This window comes from Tursiops truncatus, chromosome 2, assembly GCF_011762595.2.
Source record: "Tursiops truncatus isolate mTurTru1 chromosome 2, mTurTru1.mat.Y, whole genome shotgun sequence".
In the NCBI taxonomy this organism is placed as follows: domain Eukaryota; kingdom Metazoa; phylum Chordata; class Mammalia; order Artiodactyla; family Delphinidae; genus Tursiops; species Tursiops truncatus.
This window is the reverse complement of record NC_047035.1, coordinates 83,168,858-83,195,168: the sequence shown is the minus strand read 5'-3', so window position 1 is coordinate 83,195,168 and position 26,311 is coordinate 83,168,858. Positions and strand designations below refer to the sequence as shown.

At 41.9% G+C, this 26,311-nt stretch overlaps 2 protein-coding genes across 7 annotated transcripts in view; one reads left to right on the top strand and one right to left on the bottom strand.

The window, feature by feature from the left end:
- Window positions 1–6,637: 6,637 nt before the first annotated feature.
- Window positions 6,638–9,852, top strand: SRP14 (signal recognition particle 14). The gene is made up of 5 exons (XM_004317068.4): window positions 6,638–6,746; window positions 6,903–6,975; window positions 7,502–7,614; window positions 8,773–8,805; window positions 9,301–9,852. Exons 1-5 carry the CDS (start codon window positions 6,723–6,725, stop codon window positions 9,388–9,390), a joined length of 333 nt encoding a protein of 110 aa, XP_004317116.1. The 5' UTR covers window positions 6,638–6,722; the 3' UTR covers window positions 9,391–9,852.
- EIF2AK4 (eukaryotic translation initiation factor 2 alpha kinase 4) overlaps window positions 9,437–26,311 on the bottom strand; it is a 115,048-nt gene continuing 98,173 nt past the window's right edge. For all 6 annotated transcript variants that reach the window (XM_019935275.3, XM_073800730.1, XM_019935274.3 and 3 more), the window contains 9 exons: window positions 26,156–26,284; window positions 24,508–24,594; window positions 18,499–18,611; window positions 15,547–15,605; window positions 14,552–14,649; window positions 13,217–13,285; window positions 12,776–12,820; window positions 11,300–11,418; window positions 9,437–10,614 (listed from right to left, as the gene is read on the bottom strand). In XM_019935275.3, the coding sequence (XP_019790834.1) occupies window positions 10,557–10,614; window positions 11,300–11,418; window positions 12,776–12,820; window positions 13,217–13,285; window positions 14,552–14,649; window positions 15,547–15,605; window positions 18,499–18,611; window positions 24,508–24,594; window positions 26,156–26,284 (777 nt within the window). In that variant the 3' untranslated portion in view covers window positions 9,437–10,556. The remainder of the gene's footprint in view (window positions 10,615–11,299; window positions 11,419–12,775; window positions 12,821–13,216; window positions 13,286–14,551; window positions 14,650–15,546; window positions 15,606–18,498; window positions 18,612–24,507; window positions 24,595–26,155; window positions 26,285–26,311) is intronic.

Here is a 26,311-nt window from a genome sequence, read left to right as displayed (position 1 = left end):
TGTGGCCGCACTTGTCTGACAAGGTCAGGGCGTCCCCTGCCGGCCCCGAGGAGTGCTGCAGGCAGGGCCCAGCGGGGCACTCCCACTCCTGAGGTGCCTGCCTGGAGGGGGGCCTAGTGGCACTGCCCACTTTCCCTACCTCGCCGTGAGCAAGGGGAAGTCCAGTGCTAACCACTGGTACTCATGGGCTCTGGACATTTCCCTTGGGCTCTCAGGTGGGGCTGGGGGGAGAGAAGCAGTAGCTCATAAATTTGTTCGTGGAAGAGGCTTCGGCAATCTAGTCTAAGTCCTTAACATGATGATGAAAAAAAAATTAAATATATCTATTGGGCACTTACTGTGAGCGCTTTACATGGATTATCTCATTGAAACCTGAAAACAACCCTTCGAGGTAGGTACTACACAGAGGAAACTATAGATAGGTGCCTCTATCAAGGTCCCACACAAAGTAAGGGACCAGCGGCAAACCCAGGGCCCCTGACCCCCAGTCCAGTGCTCTCCTGCTGCCTGTCCAGGACACTGAATCCAAGAGTACATCCTGGGGGCACAGGCAGGGGCAGAAGTCCCTGGAGGACTGAATCTCCCAAGAAGACACACAGTGAACATTTGTTGATTGACTGACAGAAAGAATAAAAGAACTGGTAGTTCCAAGCGTCTGGTTGTATTCAGCCCAGGGAATGTGTTGCCATGGCGATCAGGAGGTTATTCTCTCTCTCTGGGGACCCAGACTTCTAGAACACTTCTAGGATATGTGTGGCCACCTCCCTCTGGCCATCCCTCTGCCTTCTCTCAGATGTCTCCACCAGACCTAACCACCTCCCAAGACTCAGGAGGGCTCTCCAGCCTTAGGACCTCATGCCTGTCCTAAGTGGGCCTGAACCCAAACCCACCCAACACCATTTTCTGCTGTGTTTTGCTGATACCTTCCCTCCTTCCTTCATCCTTAGCTGATCTTAAAGTCAGTACACTGGGCTACATACCGTGAGGCAGGTCAGAACCTGAGGTGTGGTCCCCCTCAGAAACCAGCACAGTATCTGACAAGATGGGCACTGATCCATGCTTGTTGTCATGATTCGCTTCTGTAGAATAAATCTATTATACCTTGACAGACAGGAGAGGGGAACAGCCAACTGCAGTCCAGTGACTAGGGCTCAATAATGCACACCTTAGCTCATTTCCTCCTTCCCACGACACAGTGAGGGAGGCGCTTGGATTACATCTCCATTTTATGAGGAAATTGAGGCACAAAAGGATTTAAGTAGATTTGGAATAAGCAAAAAAAGATTAGTGGGTGTTTCCAATGGAAAACTTGGCAGTGTTTAGAGTACATCCTCTGTGCTGTCTGATTAGAGCCTTTCATTGCCTTTCAGTTTGTTTGCAACTGTTAACTGTACAGAACTGATGGCAATGCAATGATTCCTGTCTATGGATACTCAAATTCTGTTTGTTCGAGGGACAACAGTCTCCTCTTGTGGAAAAGTCAGTTTGCTTCCGTTTACAAGTTGATCTCAATATTCCTGTTCTATATATGTGTCTGTTCTTTGGAGTCTCCTTTGAATGACTTGTAGCATCTACCTGGTTCCGTCATTAATGATAAGGGAAATAGATCTTGAGTATGTGTATGAGAGTCATGATTTCACCTTTTAATGTTTTTAATTATCTTTTAACAGGGGTAACAGGTAATTTGCCTCCGGTTGCTTAGACAAGGAGAGGTAGACCTGGGGTTCGAACCCAGGCAGCTAGGATGCAGCATCTGTGTTTATAACCATCACCCTATGTTCCAGGTACTGCATAACTTGATTGCATTAGAGTGGCTGCAGCTGTAAATAAATCAGACCCTTGATCCTACTTCAAACCCTATAGCTCTAATTAAAAGCTAATAAACTAAATGGTGGACACGTGTGACCACAGCATTTGGGAGCGAGAGCTCTGGGTGGTGTGAGCAGGACACTCCTCCAGGCCCTTGGGCCACTTTGGCTGAGGAGCACTGGGTGTTGTTTTCTCCCAGGCCTTCCGGTAGTGGCCCTGCACTCGGGCTCAGGTAGATGCCGGTGCTGTGGGCTGAGGGGCTCTGTGTTGCCCTTGGTTCTGCCCAGCCCTTTGCTGAAGGCCCAGATGAGGGAGGAGATTTGGGGGCCATTTACCATTCCCCAGGTCTCCTGCGGTGAGGGAGAAGGAGCCGGGAGCTGTGTGGGCCGCGTGGTTGGGAGACAGTGACCCAGCTGCCTGCGGCACGTACTCTTCTGCTCCAGGCACCAAAAGCCACCAACCTGATCGCAAGGTAGGATTTCAAGTGCTTGACAACATTAGAATTTTTTTTTTTTTTCTCTGTACGCGGGCCTCTCACTGTTGTGGCCTCTCCCGTTGCGGAGCACAGGCTCCGGACGCGTAGGCTCAGCGGCCATGGCTCACGGGCCTAGCCGCTCCGCGGCATGTGGGATCTTCCCGGATTGGGGCACGAACCCGTGTCCCCTGCATCGGCAGGCGGACTCTCAACCACTGCGCCACCAGGGAAGCCCAACATTAGAATTTAACAACATCTTGGGGACTTCCCTGGTGGCACAGTGGTTGAGAATCCGCCTGCCAATGCAGGGGACACTGGTTTCAGCCCTGGTCTGGGAAGATGCCACATGCCGCACAGCAACTAATCCCGTGAGCCACAACTACTGAGCCTGCGCTCTAGAGCCCGCGAGCCACAACGACTGAAGCCCGCGTGCGTAGAGCCCGTGCTCCGCCACAAGAGAAGCCACTACATTGAGAAGCCCGTGCACCACGGCAAAGGGTTGCCCCCGCTTACTGCAGCTAGAGAAAGCCTGTGTGCAGCAACAAAGACCCAACACAGCTAAAAATAAATTAATTAATTCATTAAAAAAAAAAGAATTTAACCACATCTTATTAACAGAGACTTTCAATATCTTTGTTCACTGAGCTACTCCTGACTGATCATAAACAATTCCATTTTTTCTTATCAGGGAATTTATTTTCAGATGTATATTTTTATAAATCGATTCACTTCCTTGTTGCTTTTATTCATTGTTTTTAATTTTTAAATCTAAAATTTTAAAATGTAGCCACACTATTTTGTTTCATAGTACTTCTTTTTATCATTCTTTTATTTATGGCAGAAATACTGGTTTTCCATTTATGATAATGATATTAAATAAACTTGTTTAAGTATAAAACGAGTCAACTTAAACGTGTTAACTGATAGTGCAGGTGGTATTTGGTTAATGGCAGAAATCAAGATGGTGGTGTCCAAATGATGGAATTTATATATTATTATAAATGATAGCACTGTTTATTACTCTTTATTGAGCATTTATTACGTGTCAGCCTCAATGCCAGCCACGTACTGCTGTCCAATAGAATCTGTGCTGATGGAAATGCTCTATATCTGCACTATCCAATCCACACGGGGCTACTGCGTCCTTGAAATGTGGCTAGTGAGACTAAAGAATTGAATGTTTTCTTTTATCTAATTTTAATTAATTTAATTTTAAGTATCCATGTTTACCATATTTGAGCAAGCGTAAGGGTCTTAAATATAAACTCTTTATAACATCTGTGAACTATTATTATTGCCATTTTGCTGATAAAGAGATTTAGACTTTGAGAGGTTGCCTGAGGTCACATAAGTAGCAGAGGTGGCATCTGAACCCAGACGCATTGAACTACAGAACAGGTGCTCTTAATCACTTCCCACAGAAAAAGCCCAAAGAACATTTTGTCAGTAGTTGAATTGTACTGGGCCACGTGTGATCCTAAAACTGGCAGACTTGTGTATTTCTTTTACTAGAGTGGCTTGTTCTGTCATGAGATGGCCTTGAGGTATCACACAGGGTGGCTGGCATGACTGTTGATTTTTGAGTGGAACTGAGGTGTGACTGAGCCCGTAGGAAGCAGTGAGATGTGTCCACATTGAGGGCTAATCCTGACAAGGCCCCAGGTGAATCATGGCCTCCAGGCTCTGTGCTCCTTGAGCACAGGGCCATTTCCTTCACCCTGGGGTCGCCAGTACCAAGCCCATGGCTCTAAAGGACATTGGTCAATGTTCAATGAATGATAGAGGCTTAGAGCACAATGGTCATCATTTAGGCCAACCTTTGGATCACACAACTCTGTAACTGGTTTCACTTAAATTCATGACCATAAATATCAAGTGAGCCTTCACATTCCCTGGCAGTCTGACAACACATCTTAAATATGTTCAGTCTCTGATGATTTCACACTTTCTTCCAAATGTCCAGCACCCTGATTATCTTGTGGCTTTTGGTTCTCCAGGATCTGTACCTGTTTGTAATCCTCCGTTGTGTGGGTCTTGGTGAAAGGCAAGGAATATAAAAGGGTCAGAGGGTCACTCCCTCACCTACCCCAGGACTTGGGCTCAAGCATATGATCTAGGATTGGCTAATCTGGGGCTTGCAACTAGGACTCTGACTTCTGAGCTAGTGAGACCAAGGCCCACGGCTCTTTAGAGGCTATTCATAGTGGTAGTCATTGCAGGGTAGTCTTCCGCTGGCAGCCCTATAGGAGGAGTTTTCACCAGACCGTTCCAGTCTGTGCTAGTTCCATGGGCATATGAAGATGACTCTCCAGTTTGTAGTTATAACTTTTACCTCTCCGCTGAGCTCCAAACTTGTATATGCACTTGCTTACTTAATGGTTCCACTTGGATATGTAATAGGCATCTCAGATATTACAAGACCAAAATAACTCTTTTCATCTTCTTATAAAACTATTTACTTCTCATGTCTTTCCTATCTTAGTAAATGGCACCACCACCCACCCAATTGCTCAAATTCAAAAACCTATGAGTCACCTCCGATTTCTCTTTTCCTCTTAATGTCCACAGCCAGTTGAGTACGAGTCCTGTTGACTCTACCTTCAAAGTATACACTAAACTGATCGCAAATGTTGGTAGCACCTGGACTTTTGCAATAACTTCTGTGGTAGCCCCCAACCCTTCACCAAGATATCTATGTCGCAATACCTGGAACCTGTGACTATGTTACCTTACATGTTTAAAGGACTTTGTGATTAAATTAAGGATCTTGAGATGGGGAGATTATTCTGGATTATTCAAGAAGGTCCAATATAACCACAAGCTTCTTATAAGAGGGAGGCAGGAGGATCAAAGTCAGTAGTAGGAGATGTGACAATGGAAGCAAGAGGTGGTAATGATGTGAGCAAGGGGTCACGAGCCAAGGAATGCAGGTGGCTTCTAGAAGGACAAGGAAACAGATTTTTCCCCTGAAGCTTGCAGATGGAATGCAGCCCTGCAAACACACTGATTTTAGACTTCTGACCTCCAGACCTGTAAAAGAATAAATTCATGTTGTTTTAAGCTACTACGTTTGTCAGATTTGTTACAGCAGCAATAGGAAGCTAATACAACCCTCTAATTGGTCTCTCCATTTCCTGCCTTGTCTCTACAATGCCTTATCTACACCACAGCCTAAGGATCTTTAAAAAGCTAAATTGGATTGTCACCGTTCTGTTTAAAACTTCCTTACCAAGAAGCTTTTCTTTGTATTTGGAACAAAATCCAAATTTACCAGGGCCATCGGCCCTATGTGACCTGGTCAGTGGATACCTCTCCAAGCTCTCCATACTCCTTCACCCCTCCTTCCACATGCCACCTCCACCCCACCCCCAAGCCTTGTGGACATGGGGCAACTTGTTTCCCCATTGGGGCCCTTGTTCTAGCCATTCCCTGTGTCTGGAACACTCTGTTCCCAGATTTTTGAATGGCTAGTCCCTTTAGCTTTCAGCTCAAAGTTCTCCTCTTGAGAGGGATTTCCCTGACCCCAACCTAAAGTAGTCCCCCTGTCACTCTCATTTGTATCATTCCTGTTTAGTTGTCCACACAGCACTCTTTATCTGAAGCTATACTTACTAGTTTACTGTTTATTTCCTCACTACTCCTTTAACCCAAGTTTCAGGAAACCAGAAACTTGTATCCTGCTGTAGCCCCCTCTCCTTTAACAGTGCCTGGCATAGGCTAAGAGACCCTCAGTGAAAACCCATTGCATGATTTCATGCTTGACTTTTCCAAGACCTAGTGTTCAAGTTGGCTACTGGCAGAGCAGGGCCTACACCCCAGGTCTCCTGACTGAACCCAGAGCTGAAACTGAGACATGGCTCCAGGCCCTCTTGCTAGAGCTGGGGCCACCCAGCCTCGTCAGAGAAGAGGGAGAGTTCAGAGGGAACTCATGGAGAGTTCCCGCCGTGGGAACTTATTACAATGACAGTGGTAATGAAAATAGCAGCTAACGTTATCGAGCACCCTCTATGAGCCAGGAACTGTTTAATGTAAGTTCATTTGCTCTTCACAACCACACAGTGAAATGGATACTATTATTATAGGTTGAGGAAATTGAAGCACGGAATAACAGTACAGCTGAATATACACAACTATAGGTTTCCATCAGATCCCTCCTGTGCTCTCTCACTCTCTCCCACTGCTTGGGTTAGAGTATTTGCTTGTCTGTGAAATCAAGCACAGCCCAAGGGCCTCGGGGTCGTTGCCTTCCCGGGACTGGAGGGGGCGCCCCAGAGCGCAGGCGCGGGGCGGGGCGGGGCGGGCGGGCAGAGGGCGGAAGCAGGGATTGGGTGGAAGAGAGCTGAAACCTAATAGCGGAAGTCCCGCCCAGCCCGGGCGAAACTTCCGGCTCCAACGGCTTGGGACTTAATGCTGACGGAGCAGAGCCAGCAGCGCCAGGATGGTGCTGCTGGAAAGTGAGCAGGTATAGCCAGAGCTGGCCGGCTGAGGGACCGATACTGTTTGGGGCTTAGCTCGGGACCTCTGTCTCCTTCTGCGGGAGGGACTGGGACTTGCCGAGGCGGGGGGCGGGGGGTGGGGGTTGGAGTTGCCTAACGGGGCCGGGCTTCTTGTGTTCCAGTTCCTGACGGAGCTGACCAGGCTCTTCCAGAAGTGCCGGTTGTCGGGCAGCGTGTTCATCACCCTGAAGAAGTGTAAGCAGCTGCGGATGCAGCAAGGCCAGAAGGGAGCTGGGAGGCCGAGCGATGCCCCGGCCCGGGTGCCCAGTGACTGGGAGCCACAGGCAGAGTCTGTCTGCCGCGCGTCCCCGCCTTCCCATACCTTCCTCCACCTGGTACTGGCACATTAAGGGCTGAGGGGCCGGAGAGTATTGGGGATTGTGGCTGGTGCGGCCCCCTGCACTTAGCCACCTAAGTCAATTCCGGTTCCAGTGGGCCCCAAGCATGTCAGGTCTCGTATTTTTGTCAAGGATCCCAAACCGCGCCATGATTAGTGAGATTTAGTCTGCTTTGATATTACAGTGTTCCCATCGTGGAAGTGGCAGGTAGGTTCCCAAAGTGTGGGCAAGGCGTCTGTAATAGCAGATAATGTGGTTAACAGAACTAGACCAGTGGAGGTGGATTAGGTATCCTCTTGGAATCGTTCTCCTACGTTTTAACTCATCGTCTACCTGTTGACCACGTCTGTGGCTGTGTTCACCAGGATGTATTTTTCATGCAGATGATGGTCGAACTAAACCCATTCCAAGAAAGGGTTCTGTGGAGGGCTTTGAGCCCTCAGACAACAAGTGTCTGTTAAGAGCTACTGATGGGAAAAAGAAGATCAGCACTGTGGTGAGTTCGATTCCTAATACTCCTCATTTTGGAGTTTAAAGCCTTGAATTTAACTTGAGGGGTATATCTGAACCAGTTTTTTTTTTTTTTTAAAGTTATTAAATAAAGCCTAGTGTGTAGCTCCCCAGCTGTTTTGGGATCAGGGTCTTCTTTTATTACCTTAGTAATAGAAAACCCAAAAGCAAAATTAAAACGAAGAAGGCAGAAGCCAAACACTTGTTAGAAATACAGTTAACATATTGGTCCTTACTCAGAGTAGCACTGTTAAGGAGCAGTTGGCATATTTGATTCCTTATTCCTTTACTGTGCTGGGCCTTCGGTGAACAGTTGCTTGGTATCAGATGCTTTTACTTTTAAGCTGATTGTTTATTTATCTTTGTGGTTCATGTACCAAACATGTATTATATTACGAGAGCATATGATTTAGTCAAGAGTCCTAGTATTATTCCCTTTCAAAGTGGAGGTTGAATATGGCAAAACAAGAGACTGCTTGGATTCCGAATGAATACTTTATTTTGCTGGGGCAGAACCAGACCTGCCCTCTAATCACATCAGCATAGGATATTCATGATAATGTATGCCATAATTAGTTGATGTCTCCCATTACCAGTTATCTTGAGAAGACTTTTACAGTAAAGCAAGCTTATGTGGCTTTTAAAAATAAAGTTGGGTGTCATGAAATACAGAAAACTAAGGAGTCTTCAGAGGTATAATTTCTTTTGTTGTGGTAGCTTGCGTTTTGCTTAAATGGGCCTGAATTAATGGTAGGTTTAAAATAAGATGGGGAGGGAGTAATTTAAAAGTATCTTGCACAAAAGATTAAGTCCTTTGATGTCTCTCAGAACCCTGAGAGAAAGTCAGTGCCATGTGTGTAAGAGATTTCAACAGAGGCAAGAGGCATAGCTTCTTAAGGAGCCCACTTCTGCCTCTTTCCCATCTTGGTACAATTCTCAAAGTGCAGAGCTTCTTTGCTTGTTCCTCAGGCAGAGGAAAGTGGAGTAGAAAAATAGCTTTTAGTGTATTATGACCCCTGCAATTGGGAAGAAATATTTTTAAAGATTAGGGTGTTGTCTTCCCGAGGCTTTTGAGTTGTTATTGGGTGAGGCAGATGATTCCTATGTGGATAACAGGGGTGACCTTTTCCTTATTCTTTTCCAGGTGAGCTCCAAAGAAGTGAATAAGTTTCAGATGGTGAGTGTGTGGTGTTCTCTGTGTCTCGTTTCTCAGGGCAAGAGTCAGCATAATAATTAACACTGGCTTAAGATTGCTATTTAGGTTCACTGCTCTCCTGTGATGTTTTACCAGTAGTTTACAAGTAAAAGCTGCCAGGCTGTGAATTCTACTTTCAACGCTGATATTGTCTTTTTTAGATAGATTTTGTTGTCATAGGCTTTAGATATGCTCTATGTATAGTATAGCTGAATAAGAAGTTGCCTGTAGTTTTCCATGTTTGCTTAAAAAAAAGTAAAAAACATGCAACTCACTAGTGGGTGTTGCAGAAGCTGCTGAAATGTGAGGGTGTTTTCCTTACACCATTTTCCTTAGGATACAAGTATCCCCGTGGTATTATATGCTTTATCAGATAGGCTTTCTGATTTTGGCTACCCTAAATCTATTATGGAAGCACAGCAGATGCTCCACCAATTTGCAACTCTTCCCACTAAGGTCATGCTCTGTGTCTTTTAGGCTTATTCAAACCTATTGAGAGCTAACATGGATGGGCTGAAGAAGAGGGACAAAAAGAGCAAGAGTAAGAAGAGCAAAGCGGCGCAGTGAAGGGCACCAGGTTTCCTGCTTTCACCAGTTAACCACTGAATTGCTATTTTTCCTTTGGTTTTTACTTTTGGCCACAAAGCTGGGTTTCTGATTCCTCTACAATAACTGTTTTCATGTGAGATTAGGGTCATTTTTGGATGGAAGAAGGGCTGCAGTGTTTACAGGGTAGTTACAAGAAGCCAGTTTATTTTATATCTGGCTAAGTGGTCTGTGTTGTATGGTTGTATGTTTCTGGATAATAGTTTACAGTCTCTGTAGCCGTCTGTGAAGAGCACTGTATCATTAAACCTGTATTTATCAGTACTGACCATCTTTTATTCCTTTTCCCATCCCATAAAAAGTTTCTGGCAATAGTTCCTCATTCTGGAATGACTGATTATGAATAGGCTTTAGGCCCTGTCTTATGCGTTACTGGAATTGAAACCTGACAATTTTATAAAAAGTTGTGTTATTTCATGGGTATTTTTCCCAACTTGGCTGTATAATTTTTTTTTTTTTTTTTTCTTGCGGTACGCGGGCCTCTCACTGTTGTGGACTCTCCCATTGCGGAGCACAGGCTCCGGACGTGCAGGCTCAGCGGCCATGGCCCACGGGCCCAGCCGCTCTGCGGCATGTGGGATCTTCCCGGACCGGGGCACGAACCCGTGTCCCCTGCATCGGCAGGCGGACTCTCAACCACTGCGCCACCAGGGAAGCCCCTTGGCTGTATAATTTTATCATCATAGTTCCTTTAGCAAATTTGAATGAGTTCTCATAGCCAAATGAGAGTTTGCTTAACCAAACTAAGGATAAGCCTATTACAAAATCATCAAGAATAAAGATTCCAAGTTAATGATGATACTTGATTTCTTTATGCCCTTTATTTTGGACATTTTCATGTGCTCGGTATATAGGGCTGAGAAGAACAAGGCTGTTTTCTTGTGTTCTAGCTCCACAAAACCTTTAGTGCTAATAGATTTGCAATTAAAAAGCAATAGATATATGAAAACATTTATTATATTCAAAAGATAAATTTATAGTATATTACACATGAAAAACCTACAAAGCTCAACTCCGTAGGACAGCTTCTTAGAACGTAAAGCTAATTTAAAACAATGAATGTACAACATTTTATAGTATAAGCTCCTGTCTGTTTGAACAATGTAATGCTCGTTCGTTCTTTAGGATTAAAATAAGATTCTGTAGTAGTCATCTCTGTAGCTATACAGGAACAGCACAGACACCCTGCAAAAGAAGGGAGAAGACAGGATCAGTATAATGGTAGAGAACAGAGTTGATAAATTATTTTTAGAACACTTAACTGTAGGAGTTTTGCGTAATCAACAATATGGAAGGCCAGTCACTAAAAACATTACATAAGTTTTAGAGAAGCTATGACTGGCAAGGGTCCACAGTATAAGGGTCTACACAAGGAGCCCACCATTCACCTCACAGGCTTTGTTGTTTCCTTTTAAGTGGATGATAACATGAACAACTGGCAAGGGGATATAAAACAAAGTAGTCACACTTGTTTTCGTTCATTTAAATGTTCCTAGGAGTTACCTGGGTGATTAAAAATTATAACTGGTGCAGAAAAAGCATTTGAAAAGACTCATACCCATTCATAATTGTAAAAAAATAAAACAGAAAAACATCCTTCAGAAAATGAGTAATTAAAAAAAATTATAACTGGGATAGCTGCTACTGGGACCACTACGTTTTGTTATTGACAGGATCATGACTGTGATTCACAGTCCTGATTACTAGTTGCAGTTCCAATGTAGCAACTTATTAGCCATCTAACCTCAACATGACAATAAGGTATTTGTCACTTTAAAACCCCTCCTTGGGAAAAATACCCCAAAAAACAAAAAAACCCTCTTGGAGTTTAACCCATGTTGAAATCTGCAATGCCTAAGTAATAACTTACTTTTTTTCTACTTTGATGTTATAAATTTCATCACAGACTAATTTGAGGTATCTTTGCTTTGGCAGGCGTGACAGCAGCTGCTTCACAGTTGTGTTAAATGCCTGTTCATCAGCATCCCACTAGGAAAAAAATAGATAAGACTTAACAACAGATACTAGGGTTTATTAAAACTGGTTTTTTCTGGGTCACTGATGAAATGTCAATGCCATGCCCCCCTTTAAGTGTACTGAAAAGATCAGTTAGAGGGAGAGAGAACTAATGGGGAGACTGCTAGGGTTCTTCCTTTGAAGCATTGAGTTTCTTTACAAGACCAGTTTACTAGATCCTGACTAACAGTGCTGCAGCCCCAGTGTGCTCATGTGACTTTATACCAGTTATTTCTGCCAACTGTTGACTTTCTGTGAAATGGAGATACCACCTCTGATATATACCCATTTGAGTGTCTCATAAAGCAGTTAAGTTCCCAGTATATGCTTATTTACCAGACAACAGAATACTAGTGGGGAGGGGAAACAGGGAAGGGGGAAGTCAGCTTATAAAAGAAGCTACAAGGATATATTGTACAGCACAGGGAATATAGCCAATATTTTATATAAATGGAGAATAACCTTTAAAAAAAAAAACCAAAACGTAGTATGAGATGTTAGCTCTGGGGCAAAGTTCATTTTTCATCTAACTTAATCTGTGACTAAACACTCTGGATAGACAAAAGCATTCTTTGGTATGACGTTGCAAAAATCACCTGTAGTTATTCTTACAGTTGAACATTCTAATAGCAAAGCTAAGTATTTACATTTTTTTAAAGTTCAATTAGGCTATTCGATAATAAGGGTATGTACCTGTTATAAAAAAAAAAAGCATATGAAAAAGGACCTAAATTGAATTTTTACGAAAAGATCTTCCATGTAGTTCTAGTTCTGCAAATGAGCTTCCCTAGTTGGAATGAAGGTTTATAGAAGTGGCATAGTATAGTGGGTAAGACCATAGATTCCACTAGTCTGCCTAAGTTCATATCCTGGCTCTGCAACTTCCTAGTGAGGTGAATTTGAGTAAGATATCTAACCTGTCTGCCTCCCATTCTCCATAAAACGTACAATGATTCCATTTATCTGTAAAATGGGGATCTGTAAGAAGGTAATGTATGTATCTCTTGGGGTGGTTGTGATTAAATGAGTTAATATTTGTAAAGTGCTTAGAACAAGGCCTGCCACAGCCTGACACACAGTAAAAGCACTAGGCGTTTGTTAAAATCATCTCTGAAATTTAAAAGAAAGTCACTAGAAAAGTGTGAGTCCCTCAAAATTTGATTTAGTAATACATATGTCACATAAAAGGAACAATGTTACCAAATTCCTGGAACTGCCAGAAAAATACCTAATATCACTAAGAAAATAATGCCATTTTCAACTTTCTTTTGGCAAATCAACAGCTTCGGGATTTTAAAGGCCATAATGCAGAAGAGTTCATCTTGCTTACCTCTAATGATAGAAACTGTAAGATTGTTTCTTTGGGTAGATCCACCTGTTGATACACAAAAATGTACATCATGTCAGGGAACCTAGGCAGCACATACTGACTTGTGCCTATGGTGTCACTTTGGATGGAGCAACGTGAAGGGGATGCTCCCGTGCTTATTGAACTGGACAGTGATGCGATCTCAGCACTGGTGAGCTAATACTCCCAGGCCCCACACATCACACCCCAAAGGTTTGACACTGCTATCTGCAGAGGCCTGAAACATTTAGAAAATGTTCAGTCCCCTTCCCCCCAATCTTTCAGAGGAAGAAACTAGGAGAAACGGGCCTGCATCCCAGTGCTGCTAACACTGAGCAAAAAAAAAAAGCCCTGACCTCCGAGGAAACTACTTGGACAGTATGGACAAAAGCCATCCTCAGAAAGTTAAAGAAAGTGACTTACAGCCAAAATCTCAATTTCACTGCTTTTCTGATGCAAGTTAGCAAGGGAGGTCTGAAGTCGGGTTTGTACCTAAGAAGAAGAGAGCATGTTAGAATTCAGAACCTGTCAAACCAAGCCATCTTTCTTGCCATTTCATTTCTTATTCTAGGAAACAATCACAGGTGACAAACCCAAGCCTAGAAGGGATCCCAAATATTATATAAGGACTTGCTCTTAATCCACCTCAGTAAGATGAGTGTCTAGCCTATTATAATCTCAGGGGAAATGAGATTTTTATAGCCTATCTTGATCATTTGTTTACTAATCCACCTAGCTGCTTATTTCTTTATAATTTTGAAATGAACCTAATAAAAGCTCAGTACTGTAAAATAGTGCATGTGGAAGCGGGGAGATTTTAGTATTAAGCTAAGTTTAGAAAAAGGGGACAGTGACAGCAATGAGAACATGGAACTGAAATATGGCAGAAAGATATGAAAAACAAGTCTCTACCCAACATCCTGAGAAACAGCCAGGAAAGCTCACAAAATGAGGTAACTCGATCTTCTGTATTTCAATCTAATTACATTCCTAAATAATGACTGCTCTCCTCAAACCTTCTTCCCAAATGAGGCCAGTGTCCCACCTGTGCTCATTAGCCTTGTCCTGCACTTCCCTTCCCACTGTCCCTCCCATTTGGAACACTCTCATCTTCCCTCTCTGCCTATTTAAATCCTTCAGGGATCACCTCCACGAAGCCTGTCTTGATCATCCGTGCAGACACTGATCTTCGTCTCTCCCCCATGTCTGTAGCACACTCTAACACTCATTCAGTGTACTTATTAATTCAGCATCCTATTACTGATCTCCTTCTATTTTCCAACTATATAATGCATATGCTTCGGAGGTTATAAACTCTTCAAGGACTGGGGCCGCGTCACGTCTTTTCTATTTTACCTGGCACTTAGCACAGAATCAGGCAAAGAGCAGATATCAAAAACATGTATGCAGTGAGAAACCTGCCCCAAGTCTTGCAGTAGATCTCTTCTGCTTTGTTATTTACAACAAAACCAAACAAACCCCATCTGCTGTTAGAGCCGGATCAGAAAGTTTTTGTTTGGATCCAGTAATTCTGACAACAGCTGCATCTAGGTGCCCACAGTGTACACTGACGCCTCTTTGGAGGACAAATGGGGCAGAATCCTGGCACCAGAGGTGCTCTGTGTTGATGGAATTTTCAGAAGTCACCAAGTTCAGGAAGTGGAAAGAAAAACATTTCCAGGAAACTGTTTCTTTTCCTCTCCTGTTCTCTTCCTCCTCTGTAGCTCACAGAAAGCCAAGGAAACTCTGACCACATACCTGAGTTTCATACCGCCTCCTAGTGCTGGCTGACAGCTTCTCTGGGGCTACCACGCTCACAATGGGAAAAACTGTTGCTCCATGGATTTCAAACAAACCTGAAACAGACAGTTTTAGCCGTTATGGCCTCATCTGGTCCCACTTTCTATAACACACCACAGAGATGGCGGAGACGATTAGAATCCACTCGGGAGTGATTCTATGGACTGGATTGTGTCTGAGCTTTGTGTTCTATCTCTGCAACTGCTTGCACTTGACCAGAAGGAGTCCAGAACCCCACCCAACCCCCAGCAGTTCTGACACTTCTGTCAAGATCACCAGCCTTCTTTCCTCAGGTGGGAGGTGACAAAGGCATAGAGAGGCAGTATGAGCCAAACCTCATGAACCTAAGAAAAAAATCAAACAGTGTTTCCCAAACTCTAATACTTCTTTAAATTCCTCAAAGCATTTGAAATCTGATGGTGGCACAAAATCTGCTAACAGAAATGAACCCAGAAGACCCAATTCTGTTAAAAGCCAAGTATGTCTTCTCGTGGACTTCACTGGGACATTTTTCAGTCAGGCTGACAGATGTGGTGAAACTAAAGGCGTAACTATCACCACTGTTCCCTCTTGGCTTTCATGAAAACAAATGTATAGTGTCTTTCTCCAAGGCATTTCAAAATGCTTTTCTTCAATCTTCCATATGGGGAAAACGTATCTACATTTGACCTATATAATAAACTGAATCAAAGGAAGATTAAACCACTTGTAAAAATAAGACAGAGATATATCAGGACCAAAAGAGTCACCAAACTCCCAGTGGTTTTATCATTTTCTAGAATGTGGGTTTCAAAGGGATAAATTCCATTTGGTATAACTGTGTATATGTTACTTTAAGAGTACATTTCTGATGCAGTGAGTTAGCCACAGTCATAAGTATTTAGAGCAAACACATACATACACACACACACACACAAGCATTATTATGTTTAGGTTACAATTAGTAATTATACCTGAAGCATTAGAAAATGACCCCTTCAGATTTTGTACTGCAAGATTATCGGAAGCTTCTCTAAAAACAAGCAAACAAAAACAGTTAGAATAAACAGTCATTAAGACAAAACGCAGATAATTTACAGTGAGCTATACTTAGAGGGAGGCTTTTTTCTATTAAATATAAAAATATTTAATAAATATTGGTTATTAGTGGAGGAAAAACAAAAACAAAAAAATTTGCACTTAATTCTGCTTTTGGTTAAGAGCAAATAAAAATTATCAAGGCTGTCACTTCAAATTAACATTCTAGAGACAACATTCTGATTTATTCAGCTGGGTGTGAAGTACTGGCCCAACATAAGAAGCTAATTTCAATGAAATATAATGGGTGTTCTTTCTGCTCCCCTCACAATACAAGGAAACATTAGCAATGCCCCGCCTTCATTATGGCAGCAACCTTGGTGATCACCCACAGGAGAACATTTAGTAAATGAGATTCTTTCAAAAGCTGTTGAATGGATGTTCTTTCAAAGACTGAATTAATTTATAGCCTTTGAGAGACATAATAGCACTCTATCTTGGGAAAACAGGGAAATAAACATTCACATGGAGGAAAGATTTTAAACCTTTCCCTGCTAAAACTAAATCCCATCTGGCCTGTTAAGCGTCTTAATGATGTTTGCCTGTACTAGTACTAATAGTCACTATTAATTAGTTGACTATTTTTTGTTTTTCCTTCTAAACCTCTGCCTTTGATTTGGATTCTTAATCCTAATACCTAGTGACTTCAAGAACATTATATTCTCTTAGAAAAAGCCTGATGGTGAATGTAGTCAAGCTAGGTGCATGCGGGCAGGGTCGGGGCCGGGGACGGAGAAGCAAGCAGGAACATTTATTTTATATAAGCCAGGATTTCTCTGTCTTGGCACTATTGACATTTTGGGCCAGGTAACTGTTTGTTGGGGTGGGGGTGGGGGGTCAGTCCTCTGCACTACAGGATGTTTAACAGCATCCCTGGTCCCTGCTAGATAGCAGCAGCACCTCCCGTTTAACAACCAAAAATGCTGTCTCCAAACATGGCCAAATGTCCTCTGAGGGGCAAAACTCCTGCTGGTTGAGAATCACGGATATAAGCCAAAAAAAGTAGAGTACTGTATTTTCTGATTATGAGCATAAATACAGGAGTTACAAATATATAGAAAAGCTTAAGGGAAATTAAGATCCCTTGTAATCCCACTAACCAGAAATAACTATAATTTAAAAATTTGGTCCATCATTGCACACATTCTTCTATGTATGGGCTATATATTTTGGTTGAAACAAAAATGGGATATCATACATCTTATTTGTGGACACCCTTCCTTGTAATAAACTCAGCTTTACCATAATATTTTTAAAGGCTGCACAGTATTTCACTGTATTTACTGTAATTGGAACAGTCTTCTATAATATTGTGATATTATAAGTGAGATTCTCAAAGTGTGGTCCAGAGACCCCTGGAAGCCCCTGCGATCCTTTCACAGGGTATCTGCAATGTCAAAACTATTTTCACAATAATCCTAAAATGTTAACTATCCTTTTTATTCTTATCCTCTCATTAATGTGTGATGGACTTTTCCAGAGACTACAGGATGTGTGATATCACAACAGACTGAATGCAGAAACAGACAAGACAATATAGTTTCTTCTACTAAAGCATTAGAGATTACAAAAATGTACAACAATGCATTAACAATATCTGCAAAAATGTGAAACAATGCCATTCTTTCTTACTACATTTATTTTGTTTTGGAAAAGTTATTTTTTTTTATTTTTAAATAAATTTATTTTGTTTTGTTTTATTTTTGGCTGTATTGGGTCTTCGCCGCCGCACGCAGGCTCCCTCCAGTTGCGGCGAGTGGGGTCCACTCCTCGTTGTGGTGTGCGGGCCCCTCACCGCAGTGGCCTCTCTCGTTGCGGAGCACAGGCTCCAGGCACGCAGACCCCAGCAGCTGCGGCACGCGGGCTCAGTAGTCGTGGCTCACGGGCTCTAGAGCACAGGCTCACTAGTCGTGGCGCACGGGCTCAGTAGTCGTGGCGCACGGGCTCAGCTGCTCCGCGGCACGCGGGATCCTTCCAGACCAGGGATCAAACCTGTGTCCCCTGCCTTGGCAGGCGGACTCCCAACCACTGCGCCACCAGGGAAGCCCGGAAAATAGTTATTTTCCATTAAAAAATGTTATGTAGGTTTGCATGTAATGAGTTTGTTATTTAAAATAAGTATTTTTTAAATGTTTACATTTTAATTTCTAACATAGAAATTATTGATAGATATAATCCACATAAACAAAGCTCTTTGGGGTCCTCAAATAATTTTTAAAGGTATAAAGGGGTTCTGAAACCAAAAAGTTTGAGAACTGCTATTATAAACAGTGCCTTGATAGACATCTTTGTACATATCCCTATGGAATAATTTTACTATAAATTCCTAAACTGGAATTGCTGGGTCAATTTTTTTTTTTTTTAAGTTTTAGTTTTTAGGCTTTTAACTTTGTTAAATTCCTATCCAGAGAGTTGAACCAATTTGCATTCCTATGATGAGTATGTGAGATCTTTTCCTAGAATATTATAATCTCCCAGAATATTAGATCTTTCAAAACCACTGACAAAACACTACTGAAATTCACTGATTAACAGACCAAATAAGGTAATGGCAGATAGATTTTGGTTCCTTAGGCTTTTCAAAATGATAAAATTTTTTCTGACATGTTATGAAGGACAAATGTTGAAAGTCAGTTATGACTAGTCTTACGTAGGGAGTCATATACTTAAACTGCTGAGTTACTCAGAAGCAATAGAATGGTTCAATATAAGTTAACCTGACTCATCCTTATTTCCCAAAAGGATCAAACTGACTTTTAAAATAAATGTATGGTAATTCTAGATAGGCAGTTGCAGCTGGTTTTCTGGGCTTTTGTTTACTAAGTTACCTGATAGTCCTTTCATCACTGACTTTAGTCCTCAGTTTCTGTACAACATGGTCCACGAGATCAGACTCCAGCACACGTTTCTCTGTTTGCCTTTCCTTCTCAAAAGACTTAACCTTAAAAAGAATGAAACAGATCCATCATTTCTGAAGCCAACAGGCTGAAGAGTACTATAGTAAGTCTACTAAGTCAACAGTTTAGGTTGATGGCTCTTAACCAGGGGTGATTTTGCTCCCCACAGGACATCTGGCAATGATTAGAGACACCTGTGGTTGTGACAGCTGAGGGGGGCGCTACTGGCATCTAGTGGGTAGACGCTAGGGATGCTGCTAGACATCCTACAACACACGAGACAGCAGCCCCACAAAGAAGTATCTAGCCCCAAATGTCAAAATGCGGCTGCTGAGAAACCCTGGTCTAGATCAGAATAGATTATAGATGACAGAATTTAAAAAAAAAAAAAAGGCCAAGACAAACCAGCTCCTATTTCATTTGATTCTTTCCCATATTTTCCCTCTTAAACATCTCGGGTCAGTCACCAAGGTTTCTACAACTCCTTGCTCCCTCCTTTCCAAACCCTAGTCCAGTCATCCCACTTTTACAGTGCCTATCTTTTCATCTTCACTCCCATGGCCAGCACCCTGCCTTGGCTTGGGATAGCCTGATATTCTGCCCTCAGCTACTGCATCTCCAAGTATCCCTCACTCCATTCCATGCTACATATCCCTGCAGATGAATTTTTCTCATATACACCCTGATGTCCCCTTCTGTCCAAAAACATACCCTGGCTCCCCCCTAACTGCTAAAACAAGTCCAAATTCCTTGGCTGGGCATTCTGTCTCTCCTTGATCTAGCTAGAACCATTCTCTCCTGCTGAAGTACCCTTCTCCACAATCCTGCTTTACCCCAAATGGACTAATCAGGGTAATACCAGAAGAGTTCTCTGCTGGCCTGCCTCTATCTTTGGGACAATTCTACTGAAAGAACTACATTACCACTGCTATTCCTTTGCTTAAAAGGCCTTTTTAGCATGTACCTATATCCTGCCCATCCATGAGGGTCCAGCATTAATCCCACCTCCATTCTGAAGACTTCCCTGCTACCTCTGTAGTAACCTCTCAGGCTGATGAAACCTCAGAGAACTTTCTTGTTGGACTCCCATGGCATTGAGCATTTTCGAGCTCACAATCGTGCATGAATGTCTTCTGTTCCCTGCTGGGTTACAGGAGCCTTGACAGCAGGACCTGTGGCTTAAATATCCCTGCATCCCTCGTGGCCCTAAATTCAATCCCTCCTATACTGTGAATGCTTAATAATGCACTTGCTAAGTGGGTGAATGAAGTGATGTCTTGCTCTTCAAATATGAAGATGATGCTATTGACCCACCATTAACAGAGGCAGAAGAGTCAACAGAGCTGGATGGGCTGGAACAGTGTACTAAAATGAACAACATCACATTTAACAGCAATAAATATGAAGTCCTGTCATCAAGCCTCATTGTAGAAGGCTGGTCAGACATGGTGAGGACTGTGAAAAGGCCAGTGGGTTTTAGTTGATGATAAATTCAGGATGAGCCAAAAGAACTGCATGGTTGCTAAAGTTAGTTCACTTGTAGGCTGTATTAGGAGAAATATGTTATCTAGATTGAGAGAGGTCACAGACCCTCCTCATTTAGTCAGAACATGCTTAGAGCACTCTGTAGAATTCTAGTATCACATTTAAGGACAGACATTGACAAAGTTAAGTGTGTCTAGAGGAGGTTAACTAGGAGGGTCAAGGATTTGGAAATCACATTATGAGGAATGGCTTAAGTAACTGGAATGTTTAAACCAGAAAAGAGGACACTTAAAGTGGCATGGCAGTGGTCTCCTAAAATTTATGTGATGGTAGTAAGAGAAGGAGGAAGAATTAGACTTGTTATATTGACCATTCTGGAGGGCAGAATTAGGACCAGTGAATGTAAATTTGGGGAAGCAGATTCTGATTCAAGTTTTTAAAATTTGCTAATCATTATAGCAGTGGGTTACGATGCTGGAATTATCCAGCAGAGGCTAGACGATCATCTTTTGGTAATATTACAGGAACAATCACTGCTCTGGAAGGCGCTTGATTGGTAGGACTTAGGGTCATTTATGATTTTGTGACTAACAAGCAGACTAGTAGTGAGGAGTTACAAATGTTCCCATGAAGAAGTAACTACTATAACAACTGCCTTTCTACCTTAAACAACTAGAAAACCAGACAAAATATATAAACAATGTTTTTCAGACATTGGACAACAACCAGTGGAGGACTGTTATCCCGAGAGGAGGGAAACAAACAAAGTGAGTCTACAAGTGTCCCAGATCACCGTGTTGAGGAAGTCTGCAGATGGCAGGGCAGGGAGGAGGAAGCTCAACAGAGGCCAGGAGTCTTGCCGAGCTGGGGAGACTGCAGTTTAGGGAGGCCACGATGGCTAGAAACTGTGGGGCAGAGGACTGAAGAGGAGGGAGCTACACACAGAGAAAGAAAGATTTCTGAAGCTCTGCAGAGAAGTCCACTCACATCTTTGAAACAGAAGTGATCTGTGCATGGGTGAGAGGGAACTATCCAAGGCTGGGGAAACAACCAGCAGACATGAGTAGGCATAATAATTTCTGAGATCCACAGGGCCAGGAATAGTTCTTGTTCTTACCAGAGTAGAGAGACCTCATGACACATGGGGCCTCAGGCTGAATCCTCCAAAGGGCACTGCCTTTGGAGTGGGGCTAAATTAGACCTAGACTAAAGGCTGCCCGGGCAGCGTAAAGTCAAGCCTGGTCAACAGAATCCAAGGGTCTTAACTACATCCCAGAACAGAGTCCAGCAGTAGTTACAGGAACATAAGAAAACCCAGCACCAAAAAATGTAAAATTCATAATGTCCAACAACCAACCAAAAATGACTGGGCATACAAAGTAGAAGGAAAATACAACTCATAACCAGGAGAAACATCAACAGACAGAAACAGACCAGAAATGTCAAGATGATGGAATTAAAAGTGACTATTATAAATCTTATAAAGAATATAAAGGAAACAAGAACCGTGATGAGGAGAGAAATGGAAGACATTAAAAAAAAAAGACACAAATGTAACTTGTACAGATGAAAACACTACAATATCTGAAACAAGAAATGCACTGTATGGGATTAATAGCATTTAAGATATTGCAGAAAACATGTGAATGATCCAGAATAAAGCATAGAGAGCGAGAAAAAACAAACAAAACCCACCAAAAACAGAGCCTCAGTGAGGGGCAAGAGCAAATGATTAACATACTGTAATCAGAGTCCCCGAAGGAAAAGGGACAGAACAATATTTGAAGAAATAATGTCTGAAAAGTTTCCAAATTTGATGAAAACTATAAATTTACAGTTCAAATCTACAGTTCTAATACCAAGTATTAGAGCATAGAGAGCATCACACTGAGGCACGTCACATTCAGACTGCAGTAAACCAGTGACAAAAGAAAACCTTAAAAGGTGCCAGAAAATAAAAAGAAACATTATAAACAGAGGATCAAAGCAGACTTTTAAACAGAAACTATCAGGTCAGAAAACAATAAAACCTGTGTTCAAAGTGCAAAAAGAAACAAATGTAAGTTGTGAATTCTATACACAGAAAAATTACCTCTCAAAAATGAAGGTAAAATGAAGACTTTCTCAGACCAGTAACAGTTGAGAGAATTCATTACCATCACTAGTCAGAAATATTAGGAAATTCTTCAGGCATAAAGAAAATGAAATCAGAATGATAGCTGGCTGAACACAAAGGAATAAACAGTTCTAGAAATGGTAAATATAAAGGACATTCCTCCCTTCTTTTAAAACCTCTTTAAAAGATAACTGACTAATTAAAAGCAAAATACTTACAATGTACTATGAAGTTAATAACATATGTAGAAAAATATTGGCAACAATAGCACAAAGGATGATAGAGGGGAAATGGAAATATTGTTTTAAGGTTCTTACAACAATATATGAAGGCATATAATATTTTTGAAGGTAGAATGTAATATGTTAAAGACGTATACTATAAACTCTAGAGAAGTTTCTAAAAAGAATCCCACCAAAAATAAGAGTTATAGTTAGTAAACCAATAGTAGAGATAAAATGGAATAAACGCTATTCAATCTAAAAAGAAGGCATGAAAAGAAAAAAATGGAAGAAAAGAACAGTTGGAACAAACAGAAAACAAATAGTAAAATGGTAGATTTAAACCCAACCATTTCAATAACTGCACCTCATATTAATGGTGTAACCACTTCAATTCAAAGGCAGGGATTGTTGGAGTGGATACAAAGCAAACTTCAGTTAGGGACTGTCTCTAAATCCAAATTTAGCAGATTGAAGAAAAAAAAAAGAATGGAAATCAATAAAAGAGGAAACGAATGAACAAAAAATAGAGAAAAGTCAATGACATCAAAAGCTAGTTTTCTGAAAAGACAAAATTGATAAATCTCCAGCCAGAGTGATCAGGGGAGAAAAAGGGAAGATATAAATTACCAATCTCAGGAATGAAAGAGGGGATATCACTATAGATCCTACAGATAGTGAAAGGGAATATCTGAAAACTTAGGTGAAATGGAAACATTCTGAGAAAGATACAAACTACCAAAACTCATTTAAGGAGAAAGAGGCAATCTGATAGCTCTTTATCTAGGCCCCTGTGGTTTTACCAAATATTTGAGGAACTCTACCAAATATTTGAGGATGAAATAATACCGATTCTACACAAAGTTGTCCAGAGAACAGAAGATCCTACTAATTTATGAAGCCAACATCACTCTGCTATAAAAACCAGAAAAAGACGTTATTGGAGAAAAACAAGGGGAAAATATGTTGATTTTTTTCCCTTTAAAAACAGAAATAAAGGTTATGAGGTGATATATTTATGAACATTTTTATTTATTTATTTTTGGTTGGGTATATATATTTTTAACATCTTTATTGGAGTATAATTGCTTTACAATGGTGTGTTAGTTTCTGCTGTACAACAAAGTGAATCAGCTATATGTATACATATATCCCCATATCCCCTCCCTTTTGCATCTCCCTCCCACCCTCCCTATCTCACCCCTCTAGGTGGTCACAAAGCACTGAGCTGACCTCCCTGTGCGATGCGGCTGCTTCCCACTAGCTTTCTGTTTTACATTTGATAGTGTATATATGTCAGTGCCACTCTCTCATTTCGTCCCAGCTTACCCTTCCCCCTCCCTGTGTCCTCAAGTCCATTCTCTACGTCTGCGTCTTTATTCCTGTCCTGCCCCTAGATTCGTCAGAGCCTCTTTTGTTTTTTTTTTTTTTTAGATTCCATATATATGTGTTAGCACACGGTATGTTTTTCTCTTTCTGACTTACTTTCCTCTGTATGACAGACTCTAGGTCCATCCACCTCACTACAAATAACTCAATTTCATTTCTTTTTATGGCTGAGTAATATTCCATTGTATATATGTGCCACATCTTCTTTATCCATTCATCTGTCAATGGACACTTAGGTTGTTTCCATGTCCTGGCTATTGTAAATAGTGCTGCAAATGAACATTGGGGTACATGACTCTTTTTGAATTATGGTTTTCTCAGGGTACATGCCCAGTAGTGGGATGAGCATTTTTAGTTAAATGCAACATAGTAGAATTGGTTAGGAAGTAGCCAGAGGATATGCTGACCAGCAAGTATCAGCTATAGTTATTATTTTCTTAGATGGTCAAAGGGAACAAGGGGAAAAAAGTAGGGAAAAAAACTAGCCATAGTGTTTTAATTTTTATATTTTTTTGAGTTCAAAAAAAAGTGTTTAGATTCAGATTCTCTCTTCCTTATTTTATACACTTTCTCCAAAAACAGGCCTAGCAATTCAAAAGGAGAATGAAATAATGTATTTCCACCCCACAACTAAGGGCAGGACCTCAGTGGGAAGGTTGGGTGCTCCACGGTTAATACTGTTTGGGAAATCTGACTGTTGAATTGTGAAAGATTTCCTCTGGTCTTTACCTTGACATGGTTTCCTTCTTTATCGGAGACAAGGGCCACATAGGTGATTTCATGATGTCTGCAGTACTCTTGTAACTCCTCTTGGGACTGAAACAAATAAGCACAGAGCAGCTGGAACAGCTTCAAGTAATTAACGAGAATGAAAACACTGTGTTCAGTGGATTCTCAAAGTGAATAACTAAACGTGCTGATTTCAGGGTTTATATAAATATTTAAATATTAAGCAAGAAGAGTACAGAATTCAAAGGAGGAATAAGACTTCCTTTGCTTTCCTTGCTTTCACTATTGTTCTAAGGGGCCATGTGATTCAATGTGGTCAGGACACAGTAAGAGGTTTTCAGAAGCTTCACATCTTGATAGAAGGTGCCAAAAATTACACACACACACACACACACGCAGAGTGAAAAGGCCTTTGGGGAAAGCAAAGGCAACAAAAGAAATAGTAGAAGGTGAAAAGCAGAACTGAAGCATAAAGCAAAGAAGCATGAGAGCAGAGAAGCCTGCAGGGGATGCCCCTGTGCAGGGCTGAAGTCACCGTTACTGAGCTTGAAATTTTACTTTAGGACAGAACACTTCTCTAACAATTTATGAAACAAGTAAACAAATGGCACAGGACACTGTTCTGTCAAATGACTACAATTTATTGCTCAGCATACTTCTGATATCAATTTTTACGTAACACATACAAAAATGGACAGCAGCAGCTCTTGGCAGGTAGTGTGGAAGAAGCAGGTGGGAGGGCGGGGTTCTGTTTCCCTGGGCATCTCTTCACTCTCTGGGGCACCACGAGTGTGGCTGAACGTGTGTACAACTCGGAGGACCACCTGGAAGTGCAGCCCCTTCTGTGATCTGCTTGTACAGAAGTTAGTCGTCGAAAGGCCCCCCTTTCTAAAGGGTAGGCAGGTGCTCAGCGGTGCCATTTTCCTCACTCTGGGTGTGGAACCCAAAGCAAGTGTTAGGCCTGCTGTGGGAGGTCTGAAGATATAAAGCTACAAACACACTAAACACAGAATGCCTTTGGGAAGTGTGCTAGGCTGGATAATGGCCCCATAAAGATGTCCCCATCCTAATCCCTGGGAACCTGTGACTATGTTACCTTATATGGTAAAAGGGACTTTGCAGATTGAATAAAGTTAAAGACCTTGAGATGAGATTATCCTGGGTTATCTGGATGGGCCCAGTATAATCACAAGGGTCCTGGTAAAAGGGAGACAGGAGGATCAGTTAGAGATGGAAGGACAGAAGCATAGCGTAGAGAGGAAAGAAGATGCTACCCTGCTGAGTTTGAAGATGGAGGAAGGGGCCATGAGCAGGAATGCAGGAGGCTTCTAGGAGCTGGAAAAGGCAAGGAAGTGGATTCTGCTCCTAATGTCTTCAGGAGGAACCAGCCTTATCAGACCCCTTGATTTTAACCCAGTGAAACTGATTTCAGCCTTCTGAATTCCAGAAACGTAAGATAATAAATAAGTGTTGTTTTAGACCACTAAGTTTATGGTAATTTGTTACGGCAGCAATCAGAAACTCATAGAGGAAGCAACTGAATCCACAGAGATGAAGAGTTTGGCAGAAACTAAAGCCGTAGAGGATGATTTGCTATTGAAGCCACGACTCTGTGCACTCCACTCACAGGTGCTTTTTGTCTCATTACCTGTGACCAGTCATACATGATTTCTGCTGTGATTCCCGCTGACCAGAGTTTCTGGGTTAGGTTGATGGCCCTGGACATGGACATCTGGCCAACACTTACAACGAGGAGGTCACAAGAGCTTACTGTAACCTGTATCAGAAACAGAGTGATTACATT

Excerpts from the sequence above, each read along its gene's own strand:
- SRP14 (XM_004317068.4), top strand. The coding sequence starts at position 6,723 with ATGGTGCTGCTGGAAAGTGAGCAG. Across the intron at positions 7,615-8,772 it reads AAAAGAAGATCAGCACTGTG|GTGAGCTCCAAAGAAGTGAA; the intron begins GTGAGTTCGATT and ends ATTCTTTTCCAG. Across the intron at positions 8,806-9,300 it reads AAGTGAATAAGTTTCAGATG|GCTTATTCAAACCTATTGAG; the intron begins GTGAGTGTGTGG and ends TGTGTCTTTTAG.